This window comes from Thunnus albacares, chromosome 6 (genome assembly GCF_914725855.1).
Source record: "Thunnus albacares chromosome 6, fThuAlb1.1, whole genome shotgun sequence".
In the NCBI taxonomy this organism is placed as follows: Eukaryota; Metazoa; Chordata; class Actinopteri; order Scombriformes; family Scombridae; genus Thunnus; species Thunnus albacares.
The window spans coordinates 30,740,985-30,762,362 of NC_058111.1; the positions used below are offsets into that span (position 1 = coordinate 30,740,985).

The following is a 21,378-nucleotide window of genomic DNA, read 5'->3' on the forward strand; positions in this document are numbered from 1 at the left end:
GATCTTTTATTTACACACCTTCAGACATGTCCTGACTTTGCTGGTTACCCATAAACAGCAGCCTCCTGATTAAACTGAGCTAATTGTTCTCTGTTCAATTACAACATCCAGGAATCAGAGTGTGTTTTGTTCAGTGTATCTACAGTGAAATCAACCCACCTCAAGCACCAGCCCTGGCTTGTCTCCAGTCTTACAAATTGGCTCATTGTCTTAAGATCAGTGACTGGATTAAGTCACTGTAACTATGCAGGGCTGATGCAACATGTAGTTTCTCAACTGTCATGTTGGTTTCTCTGTTTCTTCCTGTCTGTAAACCTCCATTCAAAAGTTGGGACTAAATCATCCCCAGAGAGGCTGTCTATGGTTGTTTTTTGAGGACTGATATCAATATACTTTTCCCGCTGAAGCTGCCACTGCCAAGATTTCCTATTTTCATTAGTTTAAAATTAAAATGTGTTCCTGCCAAGTGTAGTATTCAGTTACCCCAGTATTTTAGTCTTGTCATGGTAGGAAAGTATCTGAAACAGCACGACCACTAAAAAAAGGATGAAGTTACATAATCTGTGTACAATCTTCCTTAATATTACACTTATTAAATAGCATGATGTGAATTATTTAAGAGTGTTATTCCATTTTGTGTTTGGCAAAATATTTTGGATATATAGATCGTGTAGTTATGTTGAAAGGCTTGGTCTTATTTGTACTGTAATTCTCTCAGGAATGAGGTGTCACATTTCAATAAACTGTATGGCATTAATTTTATTGTATTAGTACAATTATTGTATACAAAAATGTATACATCAATACATTTAGATGCCTTTTTTGTCCTCTACTGTGTGTTTTACATCATATGTCAGCTGATCAGTTTTAGGGCAAAATCGATTTCTGGCACAAAAGATTGCTTTATGGTACAAAACAGAACTAGCCTTTTTATTTGGAAATGGTAAAGGGTTTACCATTTGTCACAATTTTTGCTAGTTATTGGTCAAAGAGAGGCAACTCTTTGCAAATACCTTTGCCACAACAACTTTAAAATTTGATAATATGTCCATGTTGTGTTGAGTGCTTGTCACACCGCCCCCAGTTGGCCAAAAAAATATCAAGTGATGCTGGTTTATTGCAACAATGATTCTCAAAAAGAAATGGAATGAAACATTGAGAGACAAAATTCTTGTTAAAAAAAGTGGCTTTGTATTCTGAGAGGGAAGTTAGGACACCTTTGATTAAGCTTCTATCCAAAGTCGGGGCCATTTCATGAAGCAGAAGATTACTGGCAATGAAAAGCTGTTGGAAAAATCGTTTCCAACATGTTGATCATCTATGAAAATACAGAGAATATAAAAGAAATTGATAATATCCTCTTTAGAGCAGACAGCAGTGGGGATTATGGGAAATGTGGTTTAAAGACTCTATCACTAATATTGCCTCTGACGTGAGGTCAAGAATTCAATTGTCTCTCAAAATTAATTTTTATTCATGATAAACATACCGAGGTTTCAGAAAATGCTACTTTATCTTGAAATGATGGCTGTGTACATGAGGGCAACAGCTACTGATCCTAGAGTTGTTTGTGTTGTTGGGTAGTCCTCACTGAATTTTTATTACAATATCTTCTTCTTTTCTGTTCTTGTATTTCTGTAAAGAACATCAAATGTCAAGTCTGTTGTTTTAATCAATTTCCTTTTCTTCTCTTGTCTCCCTGACTCACTCTCCTCGGTCAGAAAGACAGGTAGAGTGTGGTCTGCTTTGTTTGTCTTCTCTGAAGAGTTGTGATCAAACTCGGGCCACACACACTCTCTCTTACCCCTTAAGGCACAGAGCGCTGGCAGCACACACAAACACACATCTGGTATCAGTCTAACTAAAGCTCTGTTTATCCCCGTAAATGGACTCCTACCTGACTGACCGGTTTGGCTGTCCTCTCTATGGACTCCATCTTCTCCCTTCGTCAGTCCGCTTCAAAGCTGACGGCTGACATATACGAGCTGTGTTTGAGTGTGTTTTACAAGGATGTTTTTGTGCGTGTGTTTGTAATGAGAGGGACAGAGAAAAAGAGAGCACAGAAAGTAAAGTAAAAGGAAAGAAGATTTCTTGGGGTTCACTCTGAGTTTTACTGGAGGCTTTGATTTTTCTTGTGTGTATGCGGAGTTGAGTGTGGGTGTAAGAGATAAAGCAACATAAAGAGAAAGAGCACAGAGAAATATGTTCTCTGTTACATTCTGATGAATGAAGAAAAACACGTTCCTTTCTCCAAGAAATTTTTAATTTCACTCACATGTAGCCAAAGATAAAGACAAAAACTCTGGTAATGTAGTACCTTATCAAATTATTGATAATTGATATCAAATTATATATCAAATTATTGATGAGGTATTATATAATGTTTATTAACAGTATGTGGCATTTATTCTTCTTCAGTATTCATTTAAAGGCATTATTAGATTAATTGATGGGTGTATTACATTTAGAGTCAAATTTAATTATTACATTGTCCAACAATGTCTGGTTTTGTGAAATTTTAGACTCACCACAGCTGTATTACATTGCATTGTGACTAATTATTGCATTATCAGCAACTAGAAGCCAACTGTTTTATCAACGGCCAGTGGGACTGGTGTTTAGTGATGACTTGATATAGGCCTTTTAACAGCAGACATTTTGACTTGTTACAGTAGAACAAATCCAACAGTTTACAGCCATGCTAGCAGCTCTGTGACTTCAGCTAAAAGCTCACATCAGCATGCTTATAGTGATAATGCTAGTAAAAACTTCAGCAATTCATCCAACCTCATGGTGGCGAAAGAGAAAAAATCAGGGGATCGCCAGAGTCAGCATGATTCATCCTCTGGGGAACATGAATGTCTGTACAAAATATCATAACAATCCATCAAATGAGATGTTTTGACAATATTTCGCTAGCATGGCTAAAAGACACAGATGTTACTAGTATCATAAACGATGTCTCTGTCTATTCAAGCCTGCCTGTTTCAGTGTGACAATGAGGCAGCGTTAACTAGGAGCAGGACCTTGAAACTGAAGCGGCTAAATGGCATTCAGCCATAATTCATCTTATTATTTATGCCTGAGCATTTCCTACAGTGACATGATGAAAAAGGCCTTTTCTCATCAATAGTTTTTAGCATCAGCAAAATCAAAGCAGAAAGTAAAAAACCCATACATTTAGTTTCACAGAAACCCGAATTCATTTTTTCAAAAAACCAAAAAACAAACATCTAAGACACTCTAAAATAAAAACTAACGAGGGAGGAGGGTTGAGGGAGACAATCTGCCTTCACTGGTGTTCATGATGTTCTGCTTAGTCCGTCCTCAGTATGGTTTTTTCTGCTCAGGACAGACACAAACACACACATACACAGAGATTAAAGTGTGGTTTCCATTGATGGTGATGGTTAAATCAAAACTGTTAAGATCAAAGGGAACAAGTTATGTTTTCATGTCATCTTACCTGTGCTGACCGCTTTCTTTCTGTAGAGGAAATAAATGATAATAATTAGTCACTCTTGCATCAACACTTCATACATGAAAATGATACAAACACAGTGGTTCTCACATATTTTCATGTCACTGACACATGAACACATTTGATCACATATGGGCCCATATAGGACAATTGTTTCTTGGTTTGATTGTTTCAACGTGTTTGTATGAGGGTCTCCAAACTCACCTGAGTACAAGTAGAGCAGCAGCACACTCAGCATGACCAACAGTATAACCACAATGAAGCAAAGAGTGAGGTAAAAAAGCCAGCTGACTGGTTCTGGGCCGATTAAACAGAAAACAGAGACATGCGGTGTCAGATATGTTCCTCTGCTGCCACTGTGTGGTAGCTAAGTGAACTGCAGTGACATCATATCCTCTTCTCACCTTCAACATTCAGAATGAAACTCTTTCTGATGGGCACTCGCAGGGACTGATGAGAGACGCTGCATATAAACTGCTTGCCTGAGTCCCTGAGCGAAGCCTGGAGGTAGAAGAAAGCCGAAAGCGAGAAGGTCTTGTCCGAGTTGTGTTTGTGGCTGGACAGCAGAACGTTCTGCAGCACCTTGGGGAGAGGAGCACCGACCCTCTGGCCTGCCACTGCCGGGTCCTGCTGATACCAAATTATCTCCACATCCAGAGGGTAGTAGCTCTCTGCCTCACAAACCACCTTCTGCTCCGCACCCTCCTGCAGTGAGAGAGTAGGTGCGACATTGAGGGAGACACGGGGAGGCTCTGAGGAGAGGAGGAGAAAATAAAATTCAAGGCAGTTGCAACAAGGGGTTCTCTGTCTTGAGTTTGTCTCTAAGTGCCATTAGCCAATGCTGTGTGCAACATTCAGGGGGGAATTACGTCTCAAAATTTTAATTTTTGTTTTATATCATTATAAACCAAATATCTTTTTTTTTTGCACAAACAAACTTGTTTTGTCCGAATTATGAAATTATGATGGCAATTTTTCACTATTTTATGACATTTTATAGGCTAAACTATTAATCAATTAATCAGAAGAATATTTGGGAGATTCAGAGATGAAGCTAGAGCGAGAAGGTTAGCTTAGCTTAGCACAAAGGCTGGAAACAGCTAGGCCTGGCTCTGCCCAAAGTAAAAAAAACACCAACCAGGTACCTCTAAAGCTCACTAATTATCACATCATAACTTGTTTGTTTAATCCGTGCAAAAAAACAAAATGTAAGACAAGTTGTTGTTTTATAGTTATGTATGTCCTGAGTTATTTTTTGAAGCAGTAACTTCCTGGACTTTTGTTGTCACCGTGCTGTGCAGTGTTACTAGTCTTTATGCTAAGCTAAGCTAACCATCTCCTGCCTCTAGCTTTATTTTTACCATACAGACATGAGTGGCATTGATCTTCGCAAATCTCATGTGTATTTCTCAAAACGTCGAACCATTCCTTTAAACTATGACATAATTAACTGAGAAACAAGGGGAGTTCCAAAATAACTTCATTATTTCATTGATTCATTTCAATAATTGAACCTAAATCTATTGCTACTACTTGTATGACTACTGTACTACTGTGAATAATAATAATACATAGTAATAATTATGATGAAAGCAAACTCCATCTGCGGATGAAGACCATGAGATGAAATTGAAAGCTAAAAAAAAAGCTAATTAAGTGGATACTAGTATCATGTCTTGACTCTTTCTCACCTTCGATATGCAGACTTATATCCAGACTGCCGAACAGCGGCATCACTGACACTGAACAAATGTACGTCCCTTCACTGCTCATCTTGGAGAAGGGGAGTATATAAGAAGCGTCCCCGTCTGCGAGACTCCTCAGCCCAACCCCAGTCCCCCGAGTCTGCCCCAAGCGGCTGGTATGGCTGAAGAGTTCGGTTCTCTCTCCTCGATTTTGCAAGTGCCACTCCACGGTGATGTTTGGTGCCTTGTGGTCGACGGCAAAGTGGCAGTGGAGCTTTTGTTGGGACCCCAGGTTTGCTTTCACTGATGGAGATTGTGTTTTCATGACCATGGCAACTACAAAAGGAAAAGTGATAAGACAGAATGAAACAGAGATACATTTTAGATTGAACTGATATTAATTACATGTTATTTTGTGGAAACAAACTACGTGTGGAAACATAACTTTTTGATCAGAGCCCATGATACAAGTGTGCCATAATGATGTCCCTTTGATGATTACTCTGGGCTTCAGTTTGCCATCAACTAAAAACAGAATTGTTTATCTAAACATTATCATATTGACTATAAGTAAAGTCAAAAATATTGTTACCAGCTGTAACTGTTACCTGTTGTGATGAGTATCTCTGTGTCGCTGATAGTAGACCAGCTGCGGTAGTCCTGCTGTCCAGAGGGCGGTTGGTCAGATGGGTGTCTGAGGAAGCTGGTGACGGTGAACAGGCCCTTGGTGTGTTTCAAGGTGCAGCTGAACCAGCGGTTGTACTCACTGGTCCCCTTTACAGGCCAGCGGACATGGATGCCCGCTGTGCTGTACCTACGGATCTCACACTCCAACTGATCTGCTTCCACACCCTCCACATACCGCCGCATGTCCAACTTGGATCCTACAACACAACAGAATAAAATATAATAGAATAGAAAAGTTCTCAGGCTGTTGATCCTACAGGCTACAGGCCTTACCGGTGACCAGGAACGTGATGGCATGTGGATTAATAGGGGTGTCTCCTTTTTGACCAAACTGCAGCATAGCCTCTCTGTGGAGGTTCTGAGTCTCCGTGTGACCCTCATTATTCACAGACACATGTTCATCAGTGAACGGACAGGGCAGCCATGATACCTGATCGACGCACTGTACACCTGAGATACACACACACACACACACACACACACACACACAGACAGACAGACAGAGACAGACAGAGAGAGAGAGAGAGAGAGAGAGAGAGAGAAAGAGAAAGTATAGTATATAAGTATAAGTATTAGTATATAAGTATAACCCTTTAGCAAGTACAGTATAGTGCAGCATACTAAATATATATAGTATAGTATAGTGAATAAATACAGTAGTATAGTATAGTACAGTTTAGTGAATATCGTATAGTGTAGTTGTTTCGTTCCTGTTCCTGTAGTCTTATGTATTTTATGGCTGCAAAACACATAGGCTATAAACTCGAAGCATAAACTGCAAACCTCCTCAATCTGTAATAACGCTTCAAACAATGACTTACCTGCACATAGATACAAGTAAATAAGTATCTTTAAGATTAAACCCATGATTGTACATTGGTAGAAGCTTCTCCTTGTTGCTCGAGCACCACAGAGTTGGCAGTTACCGAGTTTCACTTTCATTTTAGAGGAAAAAAAACCGTACTTTGCATGGGCGCATCACGTGTGAAGCAGATCACTGGAAAAATCTTTTCTAAAGTTAGATGGTATTTAACAGATATTTCCTTATGACAACTTCTAAAATAATGAGCCAAATGAATATCTGAGTGAGCATTATTTACCAGGCTTCAGGTTTCGTTTTTGCGCCGCTAAACATGCAGTACTGAGTGTGACCTGAGGTGGCGCTGTGAGTTCATGTGAACACCTGAGAGCGGCGGGTCTTTCTCTTGTCTGACGTCACGCTGCTGCAGAACAGCGGAAGCGCTTTATACGAAATGTTGACATGCTGCTGAAAACCTGTTCAGAGTTCCTTAGGTTGACGGATTTTCAGCTGTATCGGCTTCATTGCTGTATGTCGTGAAGCACTGCTGTTTGAGTTGACTATATGGACTCTTCTGATTGTCACTCTGTGGTGCAGCTCATGAATAGGAATTGAAAACTTGACCAAAACTAGCAACAACCTGCATTTAGCTACCGGCAGCTATGACACTGATGATGGATAAAGGTAAGTTGGTTCACTTTTTGTATAATGTCTCTTTAAACACGTTTATGCGGTAGAGTATGACACAACATTGAACTCTAAATCATTTATCTTAAATTTGCCATGTCACCATGTTTATATTTTTTCGCGAATTGAGATGAAATAGGTTCAGCAGATAAAACACAACTTAGTTGAAACAATATTAGTTTTAATCAGTAGTTCACATTGTTTTCTACCAGTTTACTTTGGAAGAAAACAAAACAAAACAACCAGATCCATCCAGTTTAATGTTGTAGAAGCAGGTTCTGTTTGTGTATTATCAGTCGAGGGCTGAATAGATAAGGGTGCAGCTAATTATTATTTGCACTACTGACAAATCTGTTGAATAATACCCATCATATGAATAATTGCATAGTCTGCAAAATGTCATAAAATAGAGTAAAATCCCAGAACCCTCATAACATCTCTAGATGTCTTGTTATATTTGATATACAGTAAAAAAAAAAAAAAGATCCTTTGCTTGATAAATGACTCAAATCTATTGAGTATTAAAATGGTTGTCAGTGAATTTTCTGTCAATCCACTAATTGTTTTGGCACTAGAAAATTGAAGATTTATAAAATGTGTCAAGACATATTCTACCAGGTATATATTTTTTATGATAAGTAAAACAACAATAAATCAGTTTTTTTTAAATAAGGTTTGACACAATGTATAACTTTATATAACAACCTGCACTTAATGGTAGATTATTAATAAATTCTGTGCTAACACCCCTGTCCTTTTATCTGTGGAGCTCTTAAATAAGCCTTTACAAAGAAGACGTTGTGACATGTCTCAGTAGGAAAAGCACAGGTGTAAATAATAAAATGAGTGACAGCTGAATTCATTTAGCTGCATCAGTTTCAGGGTCCTGGTGTTGTGCGTGCTGGTTCACCGTCCCGCTGTCATGACTTATGGGGATATTTGAAAAGAGCCATTGTTTATATTATTAGTGACACATTAGCTGGCAGTGCATTCCTTCTCTGAATGAATTAAATATTGCTCCTTGCCATTGCTTTGATGTCTGTTTTCTTTTGCTTTCAGATTCGGCCGTTCTTCAGGGTGCTTTCCTACTGGCTGATAAGCTGTGTCTCCCTTCTTCCCTGTCCTCCCTTCAAAAAGCTGACTGGAGCAGGGTGGGGCATCCGGTCCTGGCAGCAGTCAGAGAAATCTGTGGCCAGGAGGAACTCGGTGGTCCTCCCAACAGCAGGGCTGCCTGCTGGAAAAAGAAATTAGTTTGTGTTGTGTGGTTGAAGCTGCTGTGCAGGGACACTGGAGAGGACGTTGAGACGGCGTGGAGGGAGAACCCTTTCTTCCCTCTCCAGAACGCCCTCCCTGACGTCAACCATGTCGTCCTCCTGGAACTGGTAAAGTCCATGTCAGCTTCAAAGATATTTGCGCATCTCCTCCTGTGTCTTCCTCAGTCTCAGATCTGCTGCGAGCTGGAAAGGCTGACGCAACATGTGAAGAGCAGCCCTACAAGCGAGGATGATGTCCGCCTCTTTCTGGAGCTGTGGTGGGAACTGTGGAAAGGCAGAGATGAGCGGACAGCAGGGGGAGAGGAGAGTATAGAGATGATGTTCGCTAACCAGTTTGCTCGTCTCACCACCAAGACCGCCAGTATGTCCCCTCAGGCCGCCAAGAGGTTTAAACTAGACACATCAGCATCATCGCCAAACACTGACATCCTGTACATTCTCCTTCACACACTGAAAGACTTAAGAGATCACATATCTACAACAGACCTCTGCCTCCACGCCCTCGCCATCTCTCTTGACGTTCTTTACACGTCCTTCCTGATAGAACGAGCGGTCAAGCTTCCAACTGAAGAGAAGATGCACATCCTGTCTAAAGCTGTCATCATCAGAGAAAAGAACAATGAGAAACTCAGTCCTGAACTCATTCAGGAGGCTCAGAGAGACCTCAGTACCTCTTACACCCCATCTTGGTTTCAGCCTAGTCAGATGAAGCTAACTGAAGCCTTGCAGATTGTTATAGAACTTGCACAGTTTTGGAAAAACAGTGGGTTTCTGAAAGTGTGTGACAACTCGAATCCCAGTTACTCTGCATTCAAACTACAGCAAAGTGCCCAGAGAGTCCTGATAGCTGTAGAGGAAGCTGACGTGCCTGAAGCTATGACAGAAATGGGTGTTAAAGAGGCTGTGAAGAATATGCTGAGAGATTTGTTGGAGTCTCTGTCCTTCCCTGCCATAGAGAGCACCCCTGAAGTGAATGTGAGGGTCACCACGACCATCATCAGTCACCGTCTGGAGGACTATCACAACTTTGCGGTGTTATTTGCCCGTGAGAGGAGCTGGGCGGACTGTGATGAGCACTGGATGGACTGCCTGGAAAAGAACCAAGTAGCCTTCCAGCATCACGACACGCTGATCAAACTCTCCTCCACCCTGACGAGTAAACTCCACAGCGAGGGCTCCACTGTGAGCCAGTGCAGGAAGCTGATGAAAGTCGTCGCAGACATTTTCTCTGCGCTTTCCTTAGAAGATAAGAATAAAGCGTTGGCTGCCATGCTCAGACTGTCCAGCAGGGGGTTCTTCGGGGGCTCCGTTCCCTCCACTGTGACTGACGGGTTTGAGCAGGAGCTCAACATGGCCTTCAACTGCATCATCCAAGGAGGGGGTGGAGCACCAGCAGCAGCGCTGCAGGGCAACCTGAACACAGCTGTCTCTTTAGTAGCGAGAGTGGCGTTTCAGAACCCAGAGGCCACTTTGAGGTCTTGCTGCCATTCAGCAATTTTCAATAAAGGAGCTTTTGCTCTCATGGCTAAGATCCTGCAGCAGCTGCCTGGACTCAGAGGACAGAGGGAAAGAGGAGGAGCAGATGAGAACATAGACAGAAGAAGGGGTCCTATGAGTGGTAACGGTCTACTCTGCTGGTGTCTACAGGAAGTGATCAGGACCAGGTCATTGTCGGACAATGAAAAGGAGCAGTTTCTCAAGTTTCTGGGTCTGCTCATTATGCCAGTCATGACAGTTGAGGGAGAGGAAAAGAGGTTTCTGTCACCTCAGGAAGTCGTCAACACCTTCGTCCTACCTAACCTCTCCTCTATGGGTGAGCGTCCTCTGATGTTTTGATTTAAAACTTAGTAACCTGCTAGCTCATCTCTTTCCATGTTTAAATGTTAGTTTTGGAATCTTCTGTGTAAAAAGTGCACTTATGCAACTAGAAATGGGATCTTAGTGACCCAGTTAAACCAATATGATGTTCATATTGAAGTATCTGCATTGGTTTGACAAAATAATCTTAACTAACCAGCTTTTTCTAAAGCTTTTGACCACATTAGCCTTTATCAGCGAGTGACGTTTGCTCAGATGTCACTGGTTTAAACCAACAATGATGGTTGCAGTCAGTTATCATTATGAGATTTCTTTGTTCCTCATTTATCAATAATAGTATTTGCCTAAAAAGTCCAGTATCAATCAGACTGTACATTAACATTCATCAGTATAGGTACTGGCCTTCATTACTGATGCTGGTCAAATAACAGGTGGAGTTTTGAGCCTGTCTGTTTCAACATACATCTCTGTATTCCCTCCAGGTCACAGCTCCGTTGATATAGAGCTGAGTCTGCAACTTCTCCACACTGCCTTGTGTGTGGATGTCCATGAAGCGGCTTCTTCTCCTCACTGGGTGCTTGACTGCTCTCCGTTTCCTCTGCTCTACGTCCTGGCCCAGCTGCACAACCAGGCTCTCAGGTTGACCAAACTGTCCCCCTCTGTCTGTTCTTGTAGCTTTAATTCCACATCCAGATGCTCATCATTATTCCTCTGTTTTCTTTCTCAACATCTGCCAGGTGTTGGGAGCAGACACCAGAGGGTGCTGTTCACCACTGGTCTATGGACACCAAGGAGCTGCTGGTGTCGGTGCTGACCTCACTGGGGCAGGTGGTGGGTGCAGAGGTGGTGGCGGCCCCCAGCAGCTGGTCCAGAGCTCTGTTCTGGCTCTACAACAAGATGGAGGAGCTGGACTGGACGGTCCGCTTCCACCTGAAACCTGTGTGGGGGGAACACTTCAAAAACGAAGTGCCCTCCTCTCTGCTGACTGTGTGTGATCTACCTGAGCAGGTAGGAACTCCTCTGGAAATGTCCTGAGTGTCTTTTAAGGATGATATAGTTATGTATCAGACCAAACATGTCACCTTACATTGACAGCATTTCATAGAGTTCAAGTCCAGTATCAAATCTGAACCCTTTTGAATCCCATTTAATCAATCAACAGAAAATTGATCGTCACAAAAATGGAACAATCAATCAATGGTTCGTGTCATTTTTCAGCAGAAATGCCCAAAATTAATTGGTTTCAGCTTCTCAAATTCTGTTTGTTGTTGGTTTTATGTGATAACAAACAGAATATCAGAATAATCAGGTTTTAGACTGTTTGGACAAAACCAGCTATTAAAATATGTCAGACAGGGCTTTGGGAAATTTCGATGCGCATTTTTAACTATTTTCCAACATTATATAGTCCAAACAATTAATCAAAAAAAAAATCTGCAAATTATTCGTTAGTCGTAGTTCTAATATGAAATGTTAATATACTGTATGTATATCTGACACATTTAATTAACAACTGCAGCCTTCTGTGCTTCACCAGCTACTTACTGCTATTACTGAAGGTCCTGATTCAGAATTATGAAGCTGATCAGATCAAAGTTGAACTGGAAGTTTCTTAAATAGATGTGAGGTCATCAGATGATCATTTCTCTAGAGTGTCGCCACTGGATAAACACTGGATAAAGATATTTCACAATTTTACTGTAAACCAGAACCAACTGCTCTGGTTTACAGATGTAAATTCACAATCACATTTCAATCATTTCAAAGATTTGTAGTCACTGACTTAAGCAATACCCAATGTTCATAAATGCAGTGATTAAAAATGTGTTATTTTCAACCGTAGCAGTTTAATACAGCAGCTACAATGTTTAGTGTTTGTTGAAACATTAGTTCAATTTAACTTTGTGCTGATTTTGGATGCTGTTTGTGTTGCTGTTGAATTGTCAGGTGTTTCACTGACAGGTGTTTCTCGTATAAAGTTGAATCAATATCTCTCTGAAACAAAACTGGTCATTATAACCTTCATGAAGTTAGGATTTATTACAGCTTTCATTTTAGTTTTATAGATCAAAGGCCTGAAGCAGCTCAGAGCCACTGGGTGAGTTAAATGGTACATCTCAACACTGTGTATCGACATTTTTTAAACAGTGATGGTTGTTAGTTTCAGTCTTAGTGGCTCAGTTGGTCTTTTCATTGCATGAAATATTGAGAGCTTGTAATATTCAGTGTGCGGACTACGTCTCCTTTGATATGCACAGCATTCACCTTGTTTTATTGGAACATATGAAGAAATTGAAAATTTACGAGAATGGTTAAAAATGTATGTGAAACAGTAAAATATTTATGTAAAGTAAAATATTTATGAGGAAAAAAATAGAAAATGTGCAAAGAAAATGTTTTTAAAAATGATTTATGATTAGTTTTTTCTTCTAATGTTACTGATTTTGTTTTTCTATTAGTGGAAGTTATTCTCCTCGGTATCTTTGGTTTCAGTGTCTGACCAGGTTTTTTTTGAAACGGGTGAAACAGAATGAGGACTGAGTCTTCTTTGATGTGTACGGTTCCACCTTGTTTTCTTTGAACATCTCATGCATGTTCAGTACAGCTTCATGATTCAGAGTCCAGCCAAGATCTCCTGTTGTTTATTTCAGATATGCAATAAAAACAATCTTTAAATAGTTCATGATAAGATGTGACGAACAGGAAGGTTTGTTTTTTATTTCGCTTTCTGTGCCAAATCATTCCTGCTAATACATCTAGTTTGTGGTCCTGTGTCTGTCCTCTGCAGGAGTGGTCAGGTCTGGATCTGCCCCAGTATGGCCAGGGCACTGGTCTTCTGGCCTGGATGGAGTGCTGCTCTTTATCCGACTCTCTACAGTCCACCATGCTGTCCCGTCTCTCTCTGGACCAGAGCCGGCCCGACCATGTCGGCATGTTCAGCAAAGGCCTGCTGGTGGCCCTCACCCAGGTGCTGCCCTGGTGCTCCGTCTCCCAGTGGAGCCGTCTGCTGGGAGCCCTGAAGGAGCTGATCGCCTCGGGTCGCCTCCACGTCCCCTTCTCGCTGGAGTACGTGGACTTCCTGCCCCTTCTGGATCTGAGGAGGTTTTCATGTGAGCTCCGCCTATCAGTGCTCCTGCTCCGGGTCCTACAGCTGCTCTGTGGCTCCAGCTGCTCTCACTGGCTGTCAGTGGACGGCTGGGCCCATGTTGGCAGGTTATACGCTCACGCTGTGAGGGAGATGATGAACTCACTGAGAGCCAAGCTGCCTCTCCCTTCATCTGGTACTTCAACTGTCTCTCCTACAGGCTCTGCTTCAACGCCTCCTAAAACACCAGCGTCCAGAGACTCCAGTCTGTCCTGCACTGCAGTTAAAAGTCCTAAAGTGTCCAAAGACTCTTTGAAAGATGTCAAACAAGTTGAAGAAGATTCACCTCTGAAATCAAAAGCGTCACAAATGGAGGAAGAGGTAGAGACATTTCCCAGCCAGGAAGTCCTTTTTGTTCTCAGCCAGCTCTTCTGTCATGTTCAGCACATCCAGGTATGAATTATTAACATATAATCAGTTTAAAACCAAAACACCTGTATTTTAGCTTTAAGGTGTCTATAGATGATTCCTCTCTTTGATGTTGTTCTCAGGTGATGATGCCAGGAGGCCAGTGTGAGCCTCTGTTCCTGTGCAGTCTGGAGATCCTCAGTCACTATGAGGCCATCATGGCCGCCTTTCCAGACAGCAGCAGCCCGCTGGAGAGCGACAACACCAGGCACTTCTTGTCCACCATCACAGACAATCTGGAGAACCAGGAGATGAAGGCTGTACTGCAGCAGAAGATCGCTCAGCTCGTGTCATCTGCTGCCTGATCATTTTTGTTTCTTCATCTGTAGTTTACTGATGTAGGATGCAGATTTTCTTAAACGTGTGTAAGAAGCTCTTATCTGCTACTTTAAATGTGAAAAAACTGTCTGTAGATTTTGAGCATGTTTGGTGAGAAACTATATGATTTCAGTTGTCAATGTCATACTCTGCACTCAGCTAACTGAACCCAGACATGATTATAAAGTGATGAGTTTGGAATCTGGGGGAATAAAAAGCCATTATTTCACAGAAGATGTCAGTAATTCTCATTTCTACTCTGAAATTGAACTGTTAGAGGCTTCTGATCAGTAATGTGGTAGCTGAGATAGTGTGGTAATCTGACCTTGAGGGTAAATTTGCAATTTCATCACAAATGTTTCCACTTTACACCCGGGGCACTGTGGTACATGCATACATTAACCCTGCGTACTCACTCACTGTCATATCAAGAATTACTATTAATACGATAAGAATTTTATTAATTTAAAAGTCATTGTTTAATTTACACAAAAATATTCTCTGCAAAACAGTAAAGCTTAAACAATGTAAAATACAAGCTGTAACAAAACATTTAAGGCAGTCTTGTAACATAGTAACAGCTGACAAACACGTCCTGAGAGGAAACATGAACACTGCAAGTCAACAGTTCATTTCAGAATTCACAGATTATAAAATACATAATGATGTAGTGCACAACAAACAGCTGCTGACATGTCTCAATACAGTGATGTATCAAGGAGATAAAGAGAGAAAAAGGTCATGATGTTTTAAGAAAAAAGTTGTAATAATTTGATGGAAAAGTCAATATTTCAAGGAGAAAATATGCAATATCTCAAGAGTAAAGTCAAAATTTTATGAGAAAAATGTTATGTAAGGAAGGAAAAAAGTCAATCTCAAGAAGTCGTCATATTATTTAATTAGTACGTAAGATTTTTGGGAATAAAAAGTCAGACATGTACAAAAAAGTAACTTTTTCTCATAAAATTAAAACTTTATTCTCATAATATTACAAGTTTGTTCTCAAAGTCTCAGTCTTTTATTTTTACTAGTTGCTGTAACCCTCCTTGATATTTGTTCTCGGTGTCTAACCGGGTTATTTTTGAAACAGGTTTACTCTTCAGTCTGTCCTTGGCTTGTCTTTGTGTCCGTCTCCCTTCCCTCTCCTCTGTCTCAGGTAGAGTCTCTTAGCTTTCTTCAGCAGGAGGATAAACCAGTAGATCTGAGGAGCCAGGATCACCAGGTTACCCACGTTGCACTGCAGAGGCAGATGGAGGGGCACTCTGTGCAGGGGGATCCCAAACTGCCGGCCGTACATCCAGTACATGAAGGGGAAGACCAAGATCCGACACGTGAAGAAACTCATGAGGACAAGGATGCCATTGATTCTGTGCAGCCTGGTGTCATCGAGGCCCAGCTGGATATCAGAGACGAGAGAGAGAGAGAGAGGAAACAAGAGACAGAAAGAATGTGAACAGTTGAGCAGAGGAACTGAAATCATCCAAGTAAGTAGTTTATAAAGTAGTTTATAAAGTATCTAGAAGTTGTGAAGAGTAGGCAGAGGTTTGGTGTGAATACACTATCATATTATCATATGCAACTGCCTAGTACAGAGTTATGATCATAGATAGGTTCCTACTACTCTAAATAAAGCCTACATTTTAATGACGTCTCTTACTTGTTACACTGGCTGGTAGCTAGTGAGAAAAACAAGAACATGTCTAATTTTTTTTTGGTGACTTGGAAGTTGGAACAGTCTGTTTTGTTTGTTGCATTTTTAGTATCTGAAATACCAGTTTATACCACCACTGCGGTATAAACTGGTATTTCAGCATCTGTTAGTTTCAACCAGCTGATGTCACATTTTTGTGTGAGCCAGAAATAAGACAATCCCTAACTCCATATAGACACATTATTACAGGTTGTCGTTGAGCTCTGACAGTCTAGGTAGGCAAATTGGGATACAACAACAACACCTGGATGAGGATCTTTCCTATAGAGACGAAGGGAGTGCTGAACTCTGTGGTGAAAAGGCACCCGATGAAGAAATCACCTAGCCCTCTTCTGAAGAACTGAAAGTCAAGACACACTGTTCAGTCAGCAGCATTTATATACGTGTGTGTGTTTATATGAAAGACATCACATCATGCATAAACACACAGTGAATATGACAGAGATCCCTGCCTGTTCTTACCAGAGAGATGGGCATGAAAATGAGAAGCAGCGCTGCGTGATGGACGACCAACATCCAGTCCTTGATGAGGAAAGCCTTCACTGTCTGCAGAGAGTGGCTGCTGTATGAACCAGCATGACCTTTGACCCTCTGTATGTGGTAGTGGCTCAGATACATGGCGTAGATGTCATTGGCCATATAGGAAGCTCCAAACAAAACAAACCCATTGGCCAGCCAGTGACTGTGTGTGGTGAGACAGTTCACATGCAAAGAAACATTTATGATATATTGACATAAAACATTAGAGGCATAATGTGGGACTTCAATGGCAAAATCCTCTTTCCTCTATTCTGGTGCAGTATATCTGCCATATTGAACGGAGTAGATGACTCCTACCTGTCAGTCATCACATCCTTGCATGATGTCACAACTGTAACTCCAGCTGCAGTAGCCAAGGATGCATGGATGGCAGAAACCAACCTGAAAAACAGCCTAAGTGTCAACATGTCACCTAAATAAAATGGAATGAGAAGATGTTGTCTTTAGACAATCATGTGAAACTGCATTTATATACACCAAACGTATTTAGCACCAATGCATACACCATAAAATATTACTGAAGCACTTAAATCAGTGGTTCTCAGTGGGGTCTGGTGGAGGAGGTTCCAGGGGGTCCCCAGCAAAAAGGGGAATAATTTATTTTCACAATATTCCATCCACAAATAACACAATGACACAATGTATGACTGTTTTGTTCATGGGTTTCATTCACTTTCTGTAAAAAAAAAAACTCTAAAAGCAAAAATCATATCAAATGGGGGTCCATGGTCTAATTTGTGTCAGTTTAGGGGTCCTTGACGTGAAACGTTTCGAGAATCACTGAGTCAATCCATTCATAGATTTAATTTGTTGTGTTCGACTTTAAAATTACACATGTGAGTGAATTACTGAGAAGTTCAGCTTTTTGCACTGGATCACACTGCTCACCGCCGCCCCCACTGTTAATCTCTAAGAAGGAAATGCAAAAACTCTCTAAAATAAACTGGAAAATAATCCAGTGAAAACAGTAATTGGTTCATTATATGTGTGCCGAGTTTACCACCACATTACATTGACTATTACAGAGTAGTAAAGGAATCATTACAGCGTGTTTAAAGTGATTCATGCGCAAGAAAACATTGAATTGGCTGATATCTGAGTGAAGGTCGGCGGGTGTCGTGCTGACCTCTCACTGACAGAAACCACGTCGGCGTCACTCCAGTGTGTGAAAGCAGATCTGAGCACCTTCCTGAACCCGCAGAAAAGTCCAGGAAACACCACAGCCCCGCACACAAAGGCGGTGAACATTATCTTCCTCTTCCTGCAGCCGCCGCAGCGCCCTCCCAAACAAATAACGATCAATAATCCATAAGAAAAGAAGCCCTCAGAGAAAAACAGACAGCGGGACAAAAGTTAAAGCAGAAAACAGCTGACAGTTCATTACAACATCTCAGCTTCAGGATGTATTATGAGAATCACAAAGGTAAGTGTCATGTAGAGGGCTATCATTGGTTGGACGAGAGGCGCTCTAAACCAATAGCAAGGTGTGACCTTAAATAACCTTTCATTGTTTTCATATTAAAAGCATGGGATTATTTCAAAATAAAAGTAATAATGACCTTCGGTCCACATGTTTATTCAAATACAACAATCATATCAACACATTAAAAATGGACATTAAACTGCTTGATGAGTTTTTACCTCTTTATGATACATAAAGAGGTAAAAACTCATCAAAATAGTTTTTACAATTTCTATTTAATAGAAACGTAAGGAAAAATATATGTGAATTTTGAAATGGGCACAATACAAAGCAATATGTCCATTTTTAATGTGTTGATATGATTGTTGTATTTGAATAAACATGTGGACCGAAGGTCATTATTACTTTTATTTTGTGTACTGTCAGCATCGTTTCATATTGAAGACATCATTTTAAAATTGTTGTAATTGCAGGTTGTGGATAGAATGAATACAAATATTACAAATTGTACTAAAAACATTTTCTCACCACATTTTCTCTCTTTTTTGTTCATATTTATAGTTTCTATAGTTCCTCAACCATCTCCAGAAGCTGAGTTACTTGAGTCTCCTCTCCTGTATTTGTATCAAATACACAATGCCTGTGGCCACATCTGTCCAGCACCCACTGGAGAGGTTCTCCCCTCTCCTCGATGAGCCTCTCCACTGTCCTTCCTCTCAGCTGTTCTCGGTAGGTGAACAACACCACAATGCTCCTCCAAAACCCTGAGATACTTCTCCACGGCCCTCTTGTCTTTCTCTCTGAATGAGTCCACTGGCACAGCCAGCAGGAACACCACTTTGCTTCTCAGAGGACAGAGGGAAGGGCTTCAACCAGTCTCCATCCTGACCTGCTCAGGACTGGCCAGACCAAACAGACTCCACCCAGGGATGTCCACCACGGTTGCGGACCACCTTGATACTTCCCCATGGCCTACAGAGCACCTGACAGTCTTCATGTTGATCTGAAACTCTCCTTTGGCCAGGATCATGTTGCCTGCTGAGCTCTTTCCTGATTTCCTCCTTCCCAGCAGGCTGAGGCAAAGGGCAGGCTTTAAAACAGCTGGGCCTGCTGCGAATCCTGCAATAGCAAATATTCTATTTTAATTGTTGGCCTGCTGATTGGTTGGCAACACTACAAAGATTTGATCAGAGTACCATTGAAGGAACCTATCCCTGGATCTGGAGCTTTGTCACTGAAAAAGCTTCCAGCTGTGTCTAGAAACCAGGTTAATGAGACCAGTGAGAGTGAACCAAAACAGTAAATTGAGACCCTAAAACCAAAACAATGAGCTGAATGACATTAAAACGCTCCATAGATCCGAGGGGAACTGCAGAGTCAGGTGATAATTCTCTGTGGGTTTGTCACTACAACATAACATAACATCAACACAAAAGCAGTGAGACACCAGCACACATAAACAATGAGCATAAGAAAACATATCAGACAAGTAAATGATCATCAGTTTAACTAACTTGTCTCCATGAGTGAAGAGGACCATGGCTCACTGCCAGATGGGGGTGTGGAGCAGCATGACCTGCATGGCCCTCCCCTCCTCCTGGCTGAAGGTGGTGGTGGTGGGCTCCGGGTGGCAGAGGGTCAGGCCTCCTGGGACACTCTGTCTGGGGTGGTGGATAGGGACAGCCACCCTGAGGTTTCCACTACTACTGTCACCTGGTTGATCAAATTTAATTAAGGTGAGTAAAGACTTGATTTAGTTCAGATGAATTAAGACAAACTGTGAGCTTAAACATCCACCCATATTCCAAAGATAGAGCCATCCTCCTTGGAGCCGTGGGTTGTTTTTTTGTGGAAGGCTCATCTGCCCAGGTGTTTCCTGCTGAACTCTTCCCACTTTGCTTCTCACCCAGTAACAGCAGAACCACACGGGACATGTCTGGCTTTGGACCTGAAAAACATTTATAATATCCCTTCCGTACACACTCAAATACAACCGCTTTCTAGATTGCTTAAAATAATTCACCATATGAGGCTGCATGTAAAATTTATTTGTTTTTAATATAGAGACAAATAGGAAATGAATCTACAGTTAGTATGTGGGTCAAAGCACTGGTTTGAAATCTGCTGTCTTCTTTCAGCAAGCTTCTTTTCCTCTGTGAATTGTGTATTTACTTCCTGCTTTTGACTCAGTGTAGTTCACTGTGGAACTGAACAAATATACAAATAAAGCTTTTTCTGTGAATGTGTATCAAGGTTGCGCCATATGATCAGTCTCTATTAGTTTGAAAGTTCAGAAGTTCCAGAGAAATGGTGTTGGTCAATAAAATGACTCGTATCAAACACACACACACAAACACACCAGTAATTCCTTAGCACTATAGTGTTATCTGGTTTGCTCACTGTAGTATGAAACAGACATGAACTCCATCCAAATGCCAAGTGAGGCCTTCATGGCCTTAAGGTCACATTGATGTTAAATTCATATCACTTTTTAAGGCCAGTCTATGTAACTTTTGAAAGAAAACACAGTACATTTATTCTCTTATAAATGAAAAGTTGAATTCATAAGCAATAAAATGCTCCCTTGCTCTATTTGAAACACACAGGTGTTTTGCTGCTATAGCCTTACCGTTTTACACTTACAGCCCTGACATTGAGTAATGTTAGCACACTTTAGATAGTAACACTTTATTTTATAACTTCCAATTTATCTCTTAATTTTTTCCAAGATGTTTCCCAAGAAGAACTACTGTAATCTGGATTAGTTAAACAGTTACAGCCATATTGTGACTATTGTACTATGAGCACAGTGATGTAAAAGCCAGCTGATACTGTGTGACCCAGATCCCCTGAAAAGTGAATAGTCAGCTGCCTACCTGCATGGATGTTGAGTATAGACAACAGAGGCAGCTTAAGCTGAGATATGACCCATATTCCAACTGTTAGCTGTCACTAACCTGGATTCTTCTTGACATGGCCCATCATTGTCTTCACCTCCATAATCCACAAAGATAACTGTTCACACAACACTGTGTCATTTGGTACTAATTTTAAGGAAAATGGAGACAATTTTCACTTGGTACATTTCCAATTAATTAACCTCTGCTAAATGTTATCATATCCTAGAGTCTGTGAACACAGTTAAACATATATGAATTTAATATTTACTTGAGTTTAAATTGAGCATTTCTTTCAAGGAACATTCCCCTGAATTTAGTACAAACTTACATAGTTGTTTCCAGTAAACTTCCTTGGAAATTATTTGGACATTTTTTAATAAAAATACAAACCTGTAAAATAAAGCGTTATAGATATTCATGTATAACATTATGGAGTCAGTTTGCTGACTTTGTGAGTCCTCTCTACTTGTGCTACGTTTTAGCATTTGCCATTAAACTGAAA

At 40.9% G+C, this 21,378-nt stretch overlaps 3 protein-coding genes across 3 annotated transcripts; 1 reads left to right on the forward strand and 2 right to left on the reverse strand.

The window, feature by feature from the left end:
- Nucleotides 1-2,241: 2,241 nt before the first annotated feature.
- dhrs13b.2 (dehydrogenase/reductase (SDR family) member 13b.2) lies at nucleotides 2,242-6,945 on the reverse strand. Its single transcript, XM_044354112.1, has 8 exons — nucleotides 6,675-6,945; nucleotides 6,127-6,303; nucleotides 5,775-6,050; nucleotides 5,173-5,502; nucleotides 3,886-4,233; nucleotides 3,686-3,778; nucleotides 3,467-3,486; nucleotides 2,242-3,342 (listed from the first exon to the last, which is right to left on the reverse strand). Exons 1-8 carry the CDS (start codon nucleotides 6,793-6,795, stop codon nucleotides 3,328-3,330), a joined length of 1,380 nt encoding a protein of 459 aa, XP_044210047.1. The 5' UTR covers nucleotides 6,796-6,945; the 3' UTR covers nucleotides 2,242-3,327.
- A 108-nt stretch (nucleotides 6,946-7,053) lies between these two features.
- On the forward strand, nucleotides 7,054-14,534 carry gemin4 (gem (nuclear organelle) associated protein 4). Its single transcript, XM_044354111.1, has 6 exons — nucleotides 7,054-7,336; nucleotides 8,399-10,426; nucleotides 10,914-11,070; nucleotides 11,169-11,439; nucleotides 13,220-13,969; nucleotides 14,068-14,534. Exons 1-6 carry the CDS (start codon nucleotides 7,315-7,317, stop codon nucleotides 14,287-14,289), a joined length of 3,450 nt encoding a protein of 1,149 aa, XP_044210046.1. The 5' UTR covers nucleotides 7,054-7,314; the 3' UTR covers nucleotides 14,290-14,534.
- Nucleotides 14,535-14,788: 254 nt separating this feature from the next.
- Nucleotides 14,789-17,986, reverse strand: LOC122983918 (TLC domain-containing protein 3A-like). Its single transcript, XM_044354113.1, has 5 exons — nucleotides 17,680-17,986; nucleotides 16,851-16,934; nucleotides 16,476-16,695; nucleotides 16,258-16,353; nucleotides 14,789-15,698 (listed from the first exon to the last, which is right to left on the reverse strand). Exons 1-5 carry the CDS (start codon nucleotides 17,799-17,801, stop codon nucleotides 15,402-15,404), a joined length of 819 nt encoding a protein of 272 aa, XP_044210048.1. The 5' UTR covers nucleotides 17,802-17,986; the 3' UTR covers nucleotides 14,789-15,401.
- Nucleotides 17,987-21,378: the final 3,392 nt, after the last annotated feature.

Excerpts from the sequence above, each read along its gene's own strand:
- dhrs13b.2 (XM_044354112.1), bottom strand. The coding sequence starts at position 6,795 with ATGAAAGTGAAACTCGGTAACTGCCAACTCTGTGGTGCTCGAGCAACA. Across the intron at positions 6,051-6,126 it reads CATCACGTTCCTGGTCACCG|GATCCAAGTTGGACATGCGG; the intron begins GTAAGGCCTGTA and ends GTTGTGTTGTAG. Across the intron at positions 4,234-5,172 it reads TATAAGTCTGCATATCGAAG|AGCCTCCCCGTGTCTCCCTC; the intron begins GTGAGAAAGAGT and ends TCCTCTCCTCAG.
- gemin4 (XM_044354111.1), top strand. The coding sequence starts at position 7,315 with ATGACACTGATGATGGATAAAG. Across the intron at positions 10,427-10,913 it reads ACCTAACCTCTCCTCTATGG|GTCACAGCTCCGTTGATATA; the intron begins GTGAGCGTCCTC and ends TATTCCCTCCAG. Across the intron at positions 11,071-11,168 it reads CTGCACAACCAGGCTCTCAG|GTGTTGGGAGCAGACACCAG; the intron begins GTTGACCAAACT and ends AACATCTGCCAG.
- LOC122983918 (XM_044354113.1), bottom strand. The coding sequence starts at position 17,801 with ATGTTCACCGCCTTTGTGTGCGGGGCTGTGGTGTTTCCTGGACTTTTC. Across the intron at positions 16,935-17,679 it reads GTGGTTTCTGTCAGTGAGAG|GTTGGTTTCTGCCATCCATG; the intron begins GTCAGCACGACA and ends GCTGTTTTTCAG. Across the intron at positions 16,354-16,475 it reads TTTTCATGCCCATCTCTCTG|TTCTTCAGAAGAGGGCTAGG; the intron begins GTAAGAACAGGC and ends CTTGACTTTCAG.